Consider the following 18,762-nt stretch of genomic DNA (forward strand, 5'->3'; position numbering starts at 1 on the left):
GCCAAAGGGCACCCACGAGTTCATTACATAATTCTTGGTAGCGTGAGGCCAAGCGTGTATCTGCTCTGGGGGACGGTCGGCAGGCTCTGTCAGGAAGACCACGGCTGTCATGATGATGTTTTGACAGAGAGTGTGTTAGAGATTGTTTGTTTGGAAAAAGACTGACCAGCTATGTTCCCCCCCTCTCCTTCCTCTCTCTCTCTTTTTTTCCCCTTTTAAACACTCTGGCATGATACTGAATGACTTTGTTTTTAAGCTGCCTTAGCCTTGCTTTGTGAAGAAAAAGCCTGAGTATTCTTTCCCTGTAGGACACAAGTGTTATTTTTGGAGCAGAGATTCTTAGCCTGATCTCTGTCTAAACCAATTTCTGTTCTCTGTGAGGTCGTGGTCTGGGGCGGCTCTGAGTGATCTCTGTGGATGGAGCTTCCTGGCTTCATGAGGGAGCCTGGGCCAAGGTGTCGAGGGGCCATGCCTGGAACGTCACTGCTCGGGGTCTCCACACACAGCTCCTTCGCCTTCACGTTCCCCTTGTTAGGCTTGTCCCCTTGGAATAGTCTGGACCATATGCCGTGAAGTGGTGTGATTTTCCTGCTGATGTCATTTCACGGGATGTTTTGGGTCAAGAGGACCCTCCCCTTTTTAACTGGGTACTGTAGGTCACAGACTCCTCATAACTAAGAAAGCTGCGGCTTGAGGATCTCTGTAGGCTCTTGAGGGTGTCACCGGCTGTGGGAGAACCACAGCCCACTCTGAGAGTCACGACCTGGGTCCCTAAGGGCCTCTGGGAACATGTCTCATGACTCACAGCTCAGAGAATCCCCTTCTGTAGCCTGCTCTGGGTCAGGCTGCTAGACGGAAGAAAACCTCTCCAACTTCTCACAGCTCCTCTTCCTGACCTGTCATTGCTAGTTTACATAGTTTGCACCTGCCGGGAAACGTAAAATCAGACACAGTTGAAAATTCTGCTGCCAGCAACAAATGACGCATCACCTTATAATGACCCCTTTCCTCTGGAAATTGGTAGCTGGGGATTCAGGGAGCAGGTGTGGATGAGAAAGACCCCGTGATGAACAGGTAGACCCTGCAGGTGTCTCAGGCTGTTTACACCTCGATGGGTGACCTGTGCTGCGCCCTGCCCTGGCCAGCTATACATAGCCAGCAAAGCTTCTTACAAGAGAAACCTCTTTCCTCACCCTCCATCAATCCCACCCGCCAGCCCGGAGACTCGCTGTAAATCCCCTGGAAGTTACTGCATCTCGGAACTGAGAGCAGCCAGCTGGCCCCGGGCTGACCGCGTCCCCGCCGCAGTCCTCCATCCTTCCTTTTCTGTGCCGGGGGAGCAGGATCGGTGCTCAACCATGGTCGACATGGGGGGGCTGGACAACCTGATCGCCAACACCGCCTACTTGCAGGCCCGGAAGTCCTCGGACGCCGACAGCAAGGAGCTGCAGCGCCGGCGCCGGAGCCTGGTGCTGCCCGGGCCGCAGAGCTGCGAGCAGCTCCGCCAGGCCCTGCCCACCGACTTCCACAGCCTGTGCGATCAGCAGCCCATCGGCCGCCGCCTCTTCCGCGACTTCCTAGCCACGGTGCCTGCGTACCAGGAGGCCATGGGCTTCCTGGAGGAGGTGCAGAGCTGGGAGCTGGCCGAGGAGGGTCCCGCCAAGGGCAGCACTCTGCAGGGGCTGGTGGCCACTTGTGCGGCCGCCCCGGGGCGCCCACGGTCCTTCCTCAGCCCAGCTCTGGTCACCAAGTGCCAAGCAGCCACCACCGAGCAAGAGCGAGCATCCCTGGTGGAGCCGGCCAAGGCTGAGGCCATGGCCTTCTTGCAGGACCAGCCCTTCCGAGAGTTCCTGGCCAGCCCCTTCTATGACAAGTTTCTGCAATGGAAAGTCTTTGAGATGCAACCGGTGTCAGACAAGTACTTTGAAGAGTTCCGAGTGCTGGGGAAAGGTGGTTTTGGGGAGGTAAGTGTCTCAGAATGGCCAGGTTGGAAGATGAAATAGACAGCATAATAGAGTGTTGTTTTGCCTTTATTTTTTTAATCTCAAGGGAACTTAGAACTAATTTCAGTGCCACATGTGGAGAAAGAATTCCTAGCTTGCTCTCACGTCTTCTTTCTGGTCACCATGTGAAATAAAATGAGAATGGCATAGGAAAAACAAACAAAATGTGGACCTGGCCAAGAATCTTTCTCATGGCGTCTACACTGAAACGCCCCTTTGGTGAATTATAGCAACATAGGATGGGAGATATCTCTTTCCCCTTAACTGTGGTAATGGAAGTAATTAGAGAAAAATCTCAGATATCTAAGAAAACATTCATCTTGAATTAAAGCCTGGAATCCGTTTTGCACCACTGCTGTGCTCAGCTTTCTTTTTTTAAGTTGAAAACAATTCTTTGAGGTAAAATTCACATAAGATTAGCTATTAACCATTTTAAAGTGTAGGGTTTAATAGCATGTAATACATCAGAATGTTGTGTAACCATCATCTCCATCTAGTTCCAAGATATTTTCATCATTCCTGTGGCCATTAACAGTTACTTCCCATCCCCACCCCCACCCCCACCCCACCCCCAGCCCCTGGCAAGCCCTGGTCTGCTTTCTGTCTCTATGGATTTGCCTATTCTGAGGTTTCATATAAATGGAGTCATACAATATGTGAGCTCTTGTGTGTGGCTTCTTTCACTGAGCGTTATGTTTTGGAAGTTCATTCACGTGGTAGCACAAATCAGTAATTCGTTTCTTTTTTGGGCTGAGTAACATTGTATTGTATGGGAATACTACATTCAAGTATCCATTCAACCATTGATGGACAGCTGCGTTGTTTCCACCTTCAGGCTAGCATGAATAGTGTTGCTGTGAACATTTCTGTACAAGTATTTATTTGAATACCTGTTTTCATTTCTCTTTCGTATATGTCTAGGAGTGGAATTGCTAGGTCTTAGGGCAAGTCTATGTTTCACCTTTTGCGGAATCACCAAACTCCTCGTTTTAAGTTCCCACCAGCTACACAGGAGGGTTTCAATTTCTCCACATCCTTGCCAACACTTGGTATTTTTCCTTTATTTTTCTTTTTTTAATTACGGCCCACCTAGTGGGGGTAAAGTGGTCCCAGCTCTATCTCAAAGAACGCTTCTCACTCACAGCTTCTCTTTTCTCAGAAGCCTGCCATCTTTCCATCTTGGTTGATTTCTGCCCCTCCACTCCCCGTATCCCCCTCTCCCCTTCCCCTCTCCAGTGCTGTCTACTTCTTCCTCTCCCCTTCTTTCTCTCCTTAAGGTATGTGCTGTCCAGGTGAAAAACACCGGTAAGATGTATGCCTGTAAGAAGCTGGATAAGAAGCGGCTGAAGAAGAAAAATGGCGAGAAAATGGCTCTCTTGGAAAAGGAGATCTTGGAGAGAGTCAGCAGCCCTTTTATTGTCTCTCTGGCCTATGCCTTCGAAAGCAAGTCCCATCTCTGCCTGGTTATGAGCCTGATGAACGGGGGAGACCTCAAGTTCCACATCTACAGCGTGGGCGAGCGCGGCCTGGACATGAGCAGGGTGGTCTTCTACTCGGCCCAGATGACCTGCGGCGTGCTGCACCTCCACTCCCTCGGCATTGTCTACCGGGACCTGAAGCCTGAGAACGTGCTTCTGGACGACCTCGGCAACTGCAGACTGTCTGACCTGGGGCTGGCCGTGCAGATCCAGGATGGCAAGCCCATCACCCAGAGGGTGAGTGGCTCTCCATGGGCCCAAAGGTGGGGCACAGAGTCGGAGAGGAGGGGAGAGGGTTGTTCTATTCCCAGGGCAAACAGAGCCTTGGACTTAATGCTTCTAATTTCCTTGTTGTTAAAGCCCTTATGTCATCATCTTGCCTTAGTGGAGTGCTATAAGAGGATTAGCTTAAATTAACTGGCTATTTGGGGGCTACTTTGCTCTCCTCTCATTGGAAGCAGAGGGGAGCCTTCTTTGTGAGTTGGAGATGGTCTGTGCCTTCACCGCGAGATGGCAAGAGCTGAAGCCATAGCCAGGATCTAGGTATGTCCCACCAATAGCCACCTCCCTGGTACCATATTGCTGAGTGAGTCACTAGAGCCTTGGTTTCCTCTTCTGGAAAATTTTAGGAGCTGGACCCTAAAATTCTAGGATTCTAGGAGGTAAAATTTAATAGGGTAAGAAAAAGAAGAAACCCCAACACTTAGCACATTAAAGTAAACATCTTCTTTTCTGTTGAGTGCACAATGGGGGAATGTTTTACATTGCACAAAGGTGAAATTTTAAATGAAAATGTGTCTTGAAAACAAGACAACAAAGGCAATTGATGTTTATTTTGATCAATTTGGTTCAAAGTGACTTGCAGAGAATCCTTTGATTAAAAGGGAATTATAATTAAGCAATTATGTTAAGTGAACAATACAAAAATCTCTCTAATTTTGACAGGTCTTTACCACTGAGTTTCTGTGCACAAAGGTGGAAGAATTCCCAGGAAGATAAAGGCCCAAGTCAGTTCCTGAATATCCACTTAAAATTTTGTTTTTGCACATTTTCTACCTTACAAAGCAGAGAGGACAATCAGGAAAGGAAGTGAGAAAAACCATGGCAGGTGATTTTATGTGGCTATAACGTAAGGAGTGTTGACAAGATGTGTAGGGCTCAGGTCATGCAAAGGCATTGGAATTCTTTCTTGCGAGGGACAAAGAGCCATTGAAGGGTTTTAAGAAAGGGAATGATGTGATTAGATTTGTATGGGGTTTTTTTTGTTTTTTTTTTTTTTTGACTGCATTGAGTCTTTGTTGCTGTGCACGGGCTTTCTCTAGTTGTGGTGAGCGGGGGCTACTCTTCGTTGCACAGGCTCTAGGCGTGGGCTTCAGTACTTGTGGCGAGTGGGCTCAGTAGTTGTGGTTCGAGGGCTCTAGGACATAGGCTCAGTAGCTGTGGCTCACGGCTTAGTTGCTCTGCAGCATGTGGGATCTTCCCAGGCCAGGGATTGAACCTGTGTCCCCTCCATTGGCAGGCAGATTCTTAATCCACTGTGCCACCAGAGAAGTCCCAATTTGCATGTTTCTAAACACCAATTTGGATTGTAGATGAGGGGCAGAGGAGCTAGTTAAGAGGTGTATGTGGTGGTGCTGGAAGAGCTGATGGGGCCTGTAGAAGACAGTAGGTTTGAAAATAAAAATAACAAATAATATATATACCTTAATTAAAAGTTACTTTATTGCTAAAAAAAATGCTAACCATCATCTGAACCTTTAGTGACTGGTAGTAGTAACATCAAAAATCACTGATCACAGGTCACCCATAACGAATAAAATAATAGTGAAAAACTTTGATATACTGTGAGAATTAACAAAATGTGATGCAGAGACATGAAGTGAGCAAATGCTTTTGGAAAAATGGCTCTGATAGATTTCACTGAGGGTTGCCACAAACCTTTCATTTTTAAAAATGCATTATCTGTAAAGCACAATAAAAGAGGTATGCCTATTTAAAAAAAAAAGACAATAGGATTGAAGAAGTCGGAATAAATTGAAGCTGTTGGAAAGAGACCTGATAGGACTTCAGGTCCGGCTGGGTAGGAGGGTGAGGGATGGGGAAGGTCTCTAGCTCCAGTGACTAGAAGGAGGAGCAGAATTATGGGAAAGCTGACCAGTTTAACTGTGAATGTAGTGTGTATGAGGCTTTTATGTGACAGGTAGCCATTTAGATGAAGATCTGGTGTTGTGGTGAAAGGTCTGAGCTAGACATCGGGATCTGGAGTTATCACGGCTTGGGAAGCAGCAGACATTTGGGTCATTTGGGAAACAGTGGAGGAAGAGGACCAGGGATGGTAGCTAAGGAACATCAACATGTAGGGGGTGTGGAAGAAGAGGGGCCTTGAAGTGGTTAAAGAAGTAGGACGAGAATGGCAGAGTCATGGGAGCTATATCAGTTAAGAGTTGATTTCAGCAGCATATCATAGAAAACCCAAATAACAGTGGATTCAACAAGAGAGGGGGTTATTTTTCTTATATAACAAGTGGTGTGGAGATAAGCATGGTTGGTATTAGTTCCGCAGCTCCAGGATAATAGGATCGACATCTCTGTGATTTTGGCCTTTCCATGTGTTGCAAGATGGCTGCTCTAGCCCCAGCCATCAGGTCCATGTTCCAGGCAGGAGAAAGGAGGAAGGGTCAGGAATAAATAGGCATACACACAGCAATTGAATATGTCTCCCTTTAAGGAGCTTCTCTGGAAGGCCCATCTGACAGCTTCCATTTAAATCTCATTGGCTAGAACTGTTATCTGGCCACCCCACCTGCAGGGGAAGCTGATAAATGACTTTTTTTTTGGGGGGGGGGGTTGGTGGGGGATAGGCAGGATATGGAGCAGGTAACTGGCAGCCTCTGCCACAGGAGCCAAAGGAGAAGAGGATTTAAGGAAGGAGAGTGATCAGCATTGTTGAGTGCTGCCAAGCAGTCACACAGGCTGTGGGATTTGACAATCAGGAAACCACAGTGTCCTCAGGGAGAGCAATTTTCAAGGTCAGAATTCAGACTGTGGAGGTTGGATTGACCTGGGAGTAGAGAGTGAGATGAAGGAAGGAGGGAGGCTGGTCGCTATAGGGGAACACAGGGAGGAGGATGGAGTTTTCAGGAGGGGAGATTTAGATGCTGGGACAAGAATCCAGAAAGAAAGTGCTGGTTCTGTAGGAAGGAGACAGACAACGAGGGTAGAGAAACTGAGGAAGAGGTGAGGACGGTAGGGTGGACTTCAGTATCACTCTCTCCTAAGTGGGGGTAGAAGAAGCAGGAAGATGAGAGGAGGCAGAGTGTTTGCCTTCTTGGGACTTTGCTATGGAAACAGAAATGTCGTGAATCCATGTCTGTCTATGCATGAGAAAAACGAAGTGTGTTACTTCAGGGTTTTGAGTTTGTACTGTCAGTTATGCAGAGGAGAAGTGTTCCTTCTGAGTGTCCCATGTGCGTGTATCATGCTAATTGGTGGTACATCTCCACCTTGCTGGAGGATGAGGAGACACATAGCTCTGTCTCTTGTAAATCTCTTCTCAGTCTTCCTCCAGCTCTGCTCATGGGCCCAGAGAATGTTTAAGGACAGTTCCTTCAGTGGCTCCTGTGTCCGGCTCTCTGGCTCTTCTGGAACTTGCAGGAAACTATCTGTGCCTCCTCAATGTTGTCCACTATAACAAATTCAGTCAGGAGAGAAGTTTACTGCCCAGAGACCTCTCACCCTTTTGCCTTTCCTGAGTCCCTATTTGTCCCATGAGACCAGACTTCTGGGTTTAGACCATTACTCCATCCAAGAAGCCTGTTGTTCTCAGATCTGCCTCTGAAGCCCAGGGGGACCCTCAGGAAGGGTGGAGGGGGAAAAAAGAGTCAGAGAGAATGTTAGAAGCCATAAAGAGATAGAAGAAAGGAAAGCATCCTTCCTTCACTGTTTACCCCTCTACATAGCTAAGTAGAGCCCCTTGGTTTCCAATTTACTGTAGCTCCCATACATAGAACTGGGCCCGCAAGTGGATTTTAAGGTCATTATACTCACAGCATTTCACAGAAGCAATGAAAAGGAACATATTTACAGGGCTTCTGTAACCACTAACATTGTTTTGATGTCAAGATACTGTATGAAGAATTACTGTGAACATTGCAAAGAAGATGCAAAGGAAAAAAATCACCCTGATTATGAAAGCTGATACCTGCCTGGACTCTGTGCATTCCTTCCAGTGTGGTTTTGGAGATGTGGCTAGATGCTTCTCATTCAGCTACTCATTCAGTCTTGTGTAAGCTAGGATTGCTTTCTGCTACATATGAAAGAATACCAGATTCTCAACAATTTCAGGACCAAGGTCTCTGTGAAAATCTCCTGGCTGTTTCCTCCTGTCACAAGATGGCTTTTGCAACTCCGAACATCAAGTCCACATTCCAGGATGGAAAGAAGGGGAAGAGAGGAGCGATGTTAACACACTCTGCTGATATCCCATTGGCCAGGACCATACCACATGTTCACCTCTAGCTGCAAGGGAGCCTGAAAAATTTTTTTCATTGTCCAGCCTCTATTGTAGGGGATGATAAAGGAGATGGGGATTGAGATTAGGTGCTAGGTGAGCTGAGAGCATCTGTCACCAGCCCCCAGGAAAAAAAATATTGATGAGGATGAAGAAATCTGGTTCAGTTTTTAACTCACACAGGCATTAAAACTAGCAACTAATTGTTACAATGGTGTGGTAGGCAGAATTCTAAGATGACCTCCAATGACCCTGCCCTTGTATAATTTCTTCCCATTGACTGTGGGCAGGACCTGTGAATATGGTAAGATATCACTCCCATGGTTATATTACATGATAAGGCAAGATGGATTTTGAAGATGCAATTAGGGTTACTAATCTGTTGATTTTGAGTTACTCAAAAGAAAAATTAGCCAAGTGGAACTGACCAAATCACATGAGTCCTTTAAATATGGGTATAGAGGTCAGAGACAGCAGAACTCAGAAATTTAAATCATGAGAAGGCTTCAACGCACTATTGCTGGTTTTGAAGATGGAGTGAATCACATGGCAAGGAAATGTAGGTGGTCTCCAGAGCTGAGAGTTGCCTCTGGCTGACAGCCTAAAAGGGAGCAGGGACCTCAGTCCTACAACCACAATGAACTGAATTCGGCCATAACAACATGAAGTTGGAAGAGGATCCTGAGCTCCAGATGAGAGTGCAGCCCAGCAGAATCTTTATTTTGGCTTTGTGAGATCCTGACCAAAGAACCCCTCCATGCTGTGCTCAAACCTACAGAACTGTGAGCTAATAAATGGGTGTTGTTTTAAGCTACTAAGTTTGTGGTAATTTGTTACACAGCAATAGAAAACTCATACAAGTCATTAATAAAGTAAGGTAGCCAGTGGAAAGATTTTTTGTATTATAGCATCAACTTAATGGTGATGATAGCAAAGTACTGGACACTGTTAGAGGGACAATGTTTTCCTTTCCAGCAGGGATCAGAACACCAGGCATATCCGAGAAATAATGTAGTTTTGGTTCCAGATCACCGCGGTAAAGCCGATACCACAGTAAAGCGACTCATAACAAATTTTTTGGTTTCCCAGTGCATATAAAAGTTATGTTTATACTATACTGTAGTCTACAAAGTATAAAGCAGAGTTATGTCTAAAAAACTACATACATACCTTAATTTAAAAATAATGCTCACTATAAAACTCCTAGAGGAAAACATAGGCAGAACACTCTATGACATACATCAAAGCAACATCCTTTTTGACCCACCTCCTAGAATCATGGAAATAAAATCAAGAATAAACAAATGGGACCTCATGAAACTTAAAAGCTTTTGCACAGCAAAATAAACCATAAACAAGACTAAAAGGCAACCCTCAGAATGGGAAATAATAGTTGCCTATGAAACAACGGACAAAGGATTAACCTCCAAAATTTACAAGCAGCTCATGAAGCTTAATACCAAAAAAGCAAATAACCCAATCCACAAATGGGCAGAAGACCTAAATAGACATTTCTCCAAAGAAGACATACAGATGGCCAACACACACATGAAAAGATGCTCAATATCACTCATCATCAGAGAAATGCAAGTCAAAGCCACAATGAGGTATCACCTCACACCAATCAGAATGGCCATCATCATAAAATCTGGAAACAACAAATGTTGGAGAGGGTGTGGAGAAAAGGGAACTCTCCTGCACTGTTGGTGGGACTGTAAGTTGGTACAGCCACTATGGAAAACAGTTTGGAGGTTCCTTAAAAAACTACACATAGAACTACCATATGATCCAGTAATCCCACTCCTGGGCATATACCCAAAGAAAACCATAATCCCAAAAGAAACTTGTACCATAATGTTTATTGCAGCACTATTTACAATAGCCAGGACATGGAAGCAACCTAAATGCCCATCAACAAATGAATGGATACAGAAGCTGTGGCATATATATACAATGGAATATTACTCAGCTATAAAAAGGGATGAGAGGGAGCTATATGTAATGAGGTGGATAGAACTACAATCTGTCATACAGAGTGAAGTAAGTCAGAAAGAGAAGGACAAATATTGTATGCTAACTCACATATACGGAATCTAAAAATGGTACTGATGAACTCAGTGACAAGAACAAGGACACAGATGCAGAGAATGGACTGGAGAACTCGAGGTATGGCGGGGGCGGGGGGTGAAGGGGAAACTGAGAAGAAGCGAGAGAGTAGCACAGACATATATATACTACCAACTGTAAAATAGATAGTCAGTGGGAAGTTGTTGTATAACAAAGGGAGTCCAACTCGAGGATGGAAGATGCCTTAGAGGACTGGGGCGGGGAGGGTGGGGGGGACTCCGGGGGGGGAGTCAAGGAAGGGAGGGAATACGGGGATATGTGTATAAAAACAGATGATTGAACCTGGTGTAGTCCCCCCCCAAAAAAATAAAATAAAATAAAATAAAAATAATGCCATTGGAAAAATGGTGCGATAGACTTGCAGGATTGCCGTAAACCTTCAATTTGTAAAAAACACAATATCTGTGAAGCACAATAAAGCAAAGCACAATAAAACAAGGTCTGCCTGTATAATAGAACTTGAGGCTGTTAATCGAATTTGAAACTCTGGATGTAATCCTTCCCAGTGGGTAACCCTTCCCTAGGTATGAGCTGAACCTCCCTGGAGGGACACAGGCCTGGTCAGGCTATTTTGGGACACCAGGTGAAGTACTTTGGACATTGCTCTATAGGCAGTAGGGAGCCATTGAAGGTTTATCAACAGGAAAATGGCATGACCACAACGATTCTTTTTTTTTTTAATTTTGTTGAAGTATATTTGATTTACATTGTTGTGTTAGTTTCTGCTGTACAGCAAAGTGACTCACCTATACATATATATTCTTTTTCATATTCTTTTCCATTGCAGTTTATCTCAGGATATTGAGTTTTAATTCCCTGTGCGATACAGTAGGACCTTGTTGTTTATCCATCCTATATATAATAGTTTGCATCTGGTAATTCCAAACTCCCAATACTTCCTCCCCCAGCCCCCTCCCCCTTGCCAATCACAAGTCTGTTTTCTATGTCTGTGAGTCTATTTCTGTTTTGTAGATATGTTCATTTGTGTCATATTTTAGATTCCATGGGTAAATGATATCATATGGTATTTGTCTCTGTCTGACTTACTTCATTTAGTATAATAATCTCTAAGTCCATCCTTGTTGCTGCAAATGGCATTATTTTGCTCTTTTTTATGGCAGAGTAATATCCATTGTATATATTTACCACATCTTCTTTATCCATGCATCTGTCAGTGGACATTTAAGTTGTTTTCACGTCTTGGCTATTGTGAATAGTGCTGCTGTGAACATAGGGGTGCATGTATCTTTTTGAATTATAGTTTTGTCTGGGTATACAGAATGATTCTTTAATGACTGACACTACATATGATGAATTCAAGTAGAAGGAGCCTGGGGTTGAGGAGAAAGGGGGGCCTGACAGGAGCTACTGTAATAATCCCCACATGAGGTAATGAGGGTTGAAGTAGGGCCCAGGGCTCTGAACAGTCCTACATCCAGAGCTCAGCTCCCTGGCTTCTCCTAGGCTCCATCTAGACCCACATCTGTACTCACTTCTCTGAAATCGGCTATCCTCAGTGGAGGGGGTGGGGTTGTGGGGGAACAGAGCCACTTCTAGAAGGTGGTGCCTTTTGTCCCATGGGGCCCCCTGGCTGCTGGTAGCTGGGCAGTGACTCAGGAAGGACAGGTGAGGGTAGTTCTGCCTGCGTCTGAGAAAGACTGAGGCAGACACACGACGAGAGGCAGGGATGCTTAAGAGCACTGGCTTGGGAGGGAGAAACCCTGGCTTCCTGTCCCAGACTTATCACTGACTCACTGTGGCTAGCATTTCAGGCAGGCCCCGGGACATCCTTAATCTCTCAGATTTCATGAGTCTATGAGATAGCCTTTGAATTATTTGGAGGAAAAGACTCGTAAACTCAGAAGATGAACATATGACATACGTTTTACTATGATTTACTGGGCTACCAGTCAGGGTTCTTACTGGACAAAGTGAAGTTACTTAAGAAAATGAAAGTAATGGTTTACGTAACTAAGAAGCCCAACAGGCTTGACCTGATCCAGGGTCTGAGCGGTGTCGCCGGGAAGCTCTCCCTGTGTGCCCCAGCTCTGCTCCCTTTGGTGTTGGCTCACTCTCACTCTCAGGGGCTCCTGTGTGGAGGCCACTGGCAGCTCCAAGCATATCCTACCAACCAAGTAATCCCATGGAAAGAGAACAGTTCTTTACAAGCAGTTCCTTCACATTCCCAGGGAAGACTCTCAATAGACATCTCAAGTCACATGCCCAACCATAACCAAGTCCATGAGCCAGGACTAGATCTCTGCTGTGCTCAGGAGCCGGGAGAAGGTCTGTCCTATATAAATATCAGGGACTGAGGGCAGAGGAAAGTGTTCTCCAATGGAAAATAGGGATGGAGGGACTTCCCTGGTAGTCCAGTGGCTAAGACTCCGTGCTTCTAAGACAGCAGGCACAGGTTTGACCCCTGGTCAGGGAACTAAGATCCTACATACCAAGCAGTGTGGCCAAAAGAAAATAGGGATGGAAGAGATTGAGAAATGGAATTCAGATAGGCACAAAGAGTGGATCCCCCTAATAATTGCTGTTATCTCAGTGGTTTGAAAAGTTTGGAAGATGTCTGACTTCTTAATCAAGGGATTATGGGATCTAGAGCCTTTACAGAAGAATTTACAAGGCAGGGAGTATTATGGAGATGGAGAAATTGAGACTAAGAGAGGTTAAGTTACCCACCCAAAGTCACATCTCTCGCATGTGAGATGAACCCAGGTATGCCGTATTCAAGAGCACTTACGGTTTTGATTCCACCTTGTCAAGTTCACACACAGAGCAGAACGTGGCCTCTGGTTTGTAATGCTGTAAAAGACCCTCCACTGAGTAAAACTCAGAATGAGTGCATGTGATGACAAAGCACATCTTCCTCAGGCTGGTCTCATATGGACCCCAACCTCAAGCCTAACTGAGCCTCTGATGGAGTTAAGACTTTGGAAATGGAGTAGCCCAACCTTTACAGGGAACGATGTGACTAATATCTCAGAGTCAGCCTTCCCACACCCAGGCACAATATCATTAAACGTGGTCCCAGCCACTGTCAATATTCACCTTTAATAAACGTGATAAGCGCTTCAGCCTGTTCTCCGCTGACATCCACATGCACACGATAAAACTAACTCTTAGCATTTTTAAAGCTGCCAGGTAAATACAACAGGAAAATCAGGCAGTGGGACTCATGTTGGAACCTTTCAAATTCAACCATCTGTGTAGAGAACAGTGACCTTCAGATTTTGTGTAACATGAGTCAGTCCTTAAAACTTGCTATATACGGGACTTCCCTGGTGGCGCAGTGGTTAAGAATCCACCTGCCAGTGCAGGGGACACGGGTTCAATCTCTGGGCCGGGAAGATTCCGAATGCCTTGGAACAACTAAGTCATCCATGTGCCACAACTACTGAGCCTGCTCTTTAGAGCCTGCGAGCCACAACTATTGAGCCCATGTGCCACAACTACTGAAACCCACGCGCCTAGAGCCTGTGCTCTGCAACGGGAGAGGCCACTGCAATGAGAAGCCCGCATACTGCAACAAAGAGTAGCCCCCACTTGCCGCAACTAGAGAAAGCCCACATGCAGAAACGAAAACCCAATGCAGCCAATAAATAAATTAATTAGTTAATTAAAAAACAAAAAAACAAATTGACTTAATAGAAAAAAAAACTTGCTATATTGGCAGGAATTGGAATGAAGTTAGTGCAGTGACCCAAAGCTTGTGACATGTTTGGTTACCTTGTCCTGCCTCTGACCAACTCCTCACACTCAGAGGGATAATGGGTGACAGAACTTGGGCATTATATTTGTTTTGAAGCTTCTGTCATGCCGAACACAATACTAGGGATACACTGAATATGTGATTTTAAAAAGATCTCTGAGTGTGTTTCATCAGAAGTTACCACCTACATACATCACAACCATTATGACCTTGCTCCAAAGATTTTTCTCTTTGAGAATTTACTTCTGAGAACCACACAGGACAGGCATTCTGGTTATTTCATAGTCACACGTTGGTCTCTACCAAAATCCTAACCGCCATCATTAACTAAATTTGTTCTTAGTAACTTTTGACCACTCCAAAAATTTCACATCCATTCTCAAAGCACTTACCACTATTAATGGCATTCAAAAATATTCATTACAGTGTTGGAATTATTTTTAACATTTCTTTATGCAAAAGGCATTCATTAACTCATTCATTCAACATATATTAATTGAGCATTTCCCACATGCCAGGACTGTGCTAAACATGAGGCATAGAAGGGATTGTGTCAAAACAAAGCCAAAAAGCTGCTTATTGTCTCTCTATGTCTTATTAACACTGTGTCTGATGTCTTAGCCCATTGGTCAGATGAGCAATTTTTTATCCGAATAGCACCCTGACGTTACCCACAAGTCCTGGTTGAACACAATGCCTGATGAACCCTGCCAATTCTATTTAAAAAATATGGTGGCCCAGTGGTTGAGAATCCTCCTGCCAATGCAGAGAACATGGGTTTGATCCTTGGTCCAGGAAGATCCCACATGCTGCGGAGCAACTAAGCCCGTGCACCACAACTACTGAGCCTGCGCTCTAGAGCCCAAGAGCCACAACTATTGAGCCCACGTGCCACAACTACTGAAGGTCACCCGCCTAGAGCCCGTGCTCCACAAGCGAAGCCACCACAATGAGAAGCCTGCGCCTCACAACAAAGAGTAGCCCTCACTTCCCTCAACTAGAAAAAGCCTGTGCACAGCAACGAAGACCCATACAGCCAATAAATAAGAAAATAAATAAATAAATAAAATTTTTAAAAAATAAAAAATATGTGAATATAGCAACTGATAGCCTGACTTTGGTCTCAAAAATTATTAAAAATAAAGCTTAGGTTTTCTGAACTGGTAAAATATTTAAGTTGCTGTGTAGTCCAAGATGAAGTAATAAAGTATGCATATTTATTCTATTAAAAAAAAATGAGGCACAGAAGGAAGAGCAAATTTCCTGCCCTCGTGGAGTGTACGGTCTAGTGGGGGAGAGAGAAAATTCATAATCACACAAATGAATGTAACATCTCCACATGATGACCACTGCTGTGAAGATGTGGTACATGGAGCTCTCCAAGGAGGATTTGTCTTAACATGTGAGGCTCTGCACATCAGCCGCAGGGGAAATACAACTTACTGATATGAGAAGGACAGATAGGCATTCACTCAGCAAAGCAGACGTGGTGGTGTCTCGCTTGGGTTCCCTGGAAACTACTCTGAGACAGATTTCCATGTGGAGGATTTATTAGGGAGCACTCTCATAAGATACGTGCCTGAGGAAGGAGGAAGCGGACTCTCAGTGAGGTCAATCCTTCAGCAAGCTCTGGACTTGGGGTGGCCCTTCCAAGTCCCATACTGAGGCAGGGTCCAGGCTTTAGACTCTCTCCAGGGTCACTTGGTGACCTTGGCCAGCTGACAGAAGGGGCAGAAGCTGGAGTGAAGCAGCCCCCTGCTGCAGGGGGCAGTTGGGGGGGGGGAGGGGTGCAGCTCTGAGCCATCAGCAGGCAATGGCCCCAGCCAGGGCTGCCGCTTAATGTTCAGGGCTCATCACAAAATGAAAATGAGGGGCCCCTGATCCAAATATCAGGCAAGAGCTTTCTCCTTTCTTCCATGCTCAATCTTTCAACAAGTCATGATGTTTTTGTTATTTGCTATTTCTTTATCTTTCTTTTTTTCTCCAAATATTTAAAATTTTTTATGTATGTATGTATGTATGTATTTTGGCCACACTGAGTGGCATGCAACGTGGTTTTCCAACCAAGGTTTGAACCCAGGATTCTGCAGTGGAAGTGCCCAATTCTAACCACTAGGCCACTGGGGAACTCCCTGTTACTTGCTATTTCATGCTGTACTCCCTCAGGCTCTGAGATCCACCCAGGAGTTAAGCAGAGACCCTCAGAGAGACTCAGGGCCCCATTGTACAACTGGACCCAAAGAAGCATAAGCCTGACCCCAACCCTCCCTGCACCAAAGGTAAGCCCCCACCAGTGGCAAAGAGTAGTCAACAGTTGCTGAGCAGAGTGGGGTGGGAGGGTAGGGAGAGACAGCCCAGACCCCAGCACCAGGAGGCAGGAAAGGGTCAGGAGACAGCACTGTGTGTGAGCTGAGACTTCAAGACCCAGATTCATACTCCGTTGTCTCACTGGACTTAACTTACAAGATACAAATTCAAAAATTTGTCAAGACAGCCTCCATACAGCATTAAACCCCAGCACCAGGCTGCTTCTGAACACAGGGCCCTGTTGGACTACACAGGAGGCTGGCCCTGGTCCCAACAGCGGGGGAGTGGAGGCCAGGATCCTAAAGCGGGAACCAGGCAGAAGACCCAGTATCTGCTCCAGGAGGGGCAGAGCAAGCCAGCCAGTGGCAGTAGCCAGTGCACAGTGCCTGCTGCTTTGGAAAGGAAGCCAGGAAACGAAATGCACAGAGCAAGAGGAGCTTGGTTCACATGAAGCTGGAGTGGTTGCAGGGACCAAGCCACACCTGGCAAAACAGGCCACGTTAAAGACTTTGGTTTTTTTCACTTAAGAACATTGGTTAACGCCTTTGAATGCTTTTGAAAGAGTTTAACCAAGGGCCCATCAAGCTTATAATTCTGTTTTGAAAAATAAAAGCACTCCACCTGAAGTGAGAGAAGATCAGAGGGGATCCAGGTGGATTGTGGTCATTTCTAATTCAGGTGAGAGATGATGGCAGCTAAGCCCTCAGAAGAGGTGGTGGAGCCAGAGCACAGTGTTTGAACTGGGAAGAGATTCCAGAATGACTGGGCCTCAGTGATGGTGTGGACGTGGGGTGATGGAGAGAGGGGTGTCAAGGGTGATTTGCTAGGTGAAGTCGTGTCATAGGAACAGACTTGGCCCCGGATACAACAGGATACCAGGCAAACAAACGCCTGCCTTCATGAAGCCCAGGACAGGGAAGAGACTGACAAGTCAGAGGGCAGTGACCATACAGCGGTCGGACTGTCCAAGCTGAGTGCACAGGAAGGGCGCCAGGCTGAAATGAGGCCATGGGGTCAGGAAGGGCTTCCAGGAGGAAATGACAGCTGAGTCAAGACCTACAAGGCAAACAGAAGTGAGGCAGGTGAAGAGAAAGGAGAGTGGACTTGGCACAGGGATCAGCATAGGGCGGTGGTCCTCAACTGAGGACGATTTTGGCCCCCGGGGCATTTCGACAATGTCTGGAGACCTTTTTGGTTCTCATGACTGGGGAATTGCTAGTGGCATCTAGTGGGTAGAGGCTAGGGATGCTGTGAACATCTTACGATGCACAGCACAGCAGCACCACCACCACCCATCCTCCGCCAAAGAATGATCCACCATGGCCACAGTGCTGCAATGAAAAACCCTGGCCAGAGGCCTGGGCTCAGTCACAGAACAGTGTGACTGCAGCTGCCTAGAGTGTGGGGTCACGGGGCGTGAGGGGTGACGAGAGAGACAACTTGAGAGTGGAGCATATGTCAGGCCCTAGGGGGCAGGAGCGGTCAGACAAAGGCATTCAAACCCAATGCCAACGGTGCTGGGGAGCCACTGAAGGTTTCCAGGCAGGGAAGTGAAAAAAAATCAGCCTTGGAAGCACCATCAGGAAGAGGGAGTTGGGATGAGGGTAGAGGAGGGAAGTGCAATGTTCATAGCAGCACTATTTATACTAGCCAAGACATGGAAGTACCCATCAACAGACAGCTGGCTTAAGAAGATGGGACACACACACACACACTGGAGTATTACTCTGCCATAAAAAAGAAATGAAATCCTGTCATTTGCAGCAACATGGATGAACCTAGAGAACATTACGCTTAGTGAAACTGTCAGACAGCGAAAGACAAATACTGTATGATGTCACTTATATGGAGAATGTAAAAAATAATACAAATGAATATATATGTAAAACAGAAACCCATCTCAGATATAGGAAACAAACGTGTACTTACCAAAGGGAAGAGGGAAGGGAACCTGGCACTCTGCATGGCTTGGTGTGTGGAGCACGCGTTGGCCCTTGGTCTTCCTCGGCAACTGGGTGGGTCGGCACATTGTTAAGTTGTGGCAGTGAGGAGAGGAAGAGAGTCAGGAGGGGGCTGTCATGCAGGACGATGCAATCCAGGGAACAAACTGTTGCTGCATCGTCTAATTTGAGGTAGACACATACTGGAATCTCAGAGCATCCTTTCAGATCAAGCGCAGCTGACGAAATATGGTCCACAGGATCCACAAGAGGGAAGGCGCGTGAGTCTGCCAATCAGGTTCTGCCACGTGCTACGGCTGCTGTGTGCAGATGCACAGGCTGACCCCAGACCCAGGCAGAGCACCTCCTTCTAATTGGCCCAGACGTGCCACTTAGGCTGACCACAGCCCTGCACATGACCCCAGGCAAGTCATGCTTTTTCTCTGAGCCGGGTTAATACTGCTCGCCTCTTAGGCTTGATGAAAAGATTAAGGTAGATAAATGCCTAGCAGAGGTCAGCCACTTGGTAGGCACTCAAAAAATGATTGCTATGACTATTCTACAAGAAGCCCGGCGCTAGACCCTTCTGTCATAATCCCTACTGTTGCACTGTTTCTGCCTCACCTGAAAGGCACTGTAGCTGCTCAGGGGAGCTTTGCTTCTGGGCTTTGTTCTCTGA

At 46.1% G+C, this 18,762-nt stretch overlaps 1 protein-coding gene across 1 annotated transcript in view; it reads left to right on the forward strand.

The window, feature by feature from the left end:
• The first annotated feature begins 1,358 nt into the window (after positions 1-1,358).
• The window catches only part of GRK7 (G protein-coupled receptor kinase 7), a 36,054-nt gene continuing 18,650 nt past the window's right edge, over positions 1,359-18,762 (forward strand). Inside the window, exons 1-2 of the mRNA XM_057740230.1 lie at positions 1,359-1,964; positions 3,281-3,718. Coding sequence (XP_057596213.1) covers positions 1,359-1,964; positions 3,281-3,718 — 1,044 coding nt within the window. The remainder of the gene's footprint in view (positions 1,965-3,280; positions 3,719-18,762) is intronic.

This window comes from Hippopotamus amphibius, chromosome 6 (genome assembly GCF_030028045.1).
Source record: "Hippopotamus amphibius kiboko isolate mHipAmp2 chromosome 6, mHipAmp2.hap2, whole genome shotgun sequence".
Lineage (NCBI taxonomy): Eukaryota > Metazoa > Chordata > Mammalia > Artiodactyla > Hippopotamidae > Hippopotamus > Hippopotamus amphibius.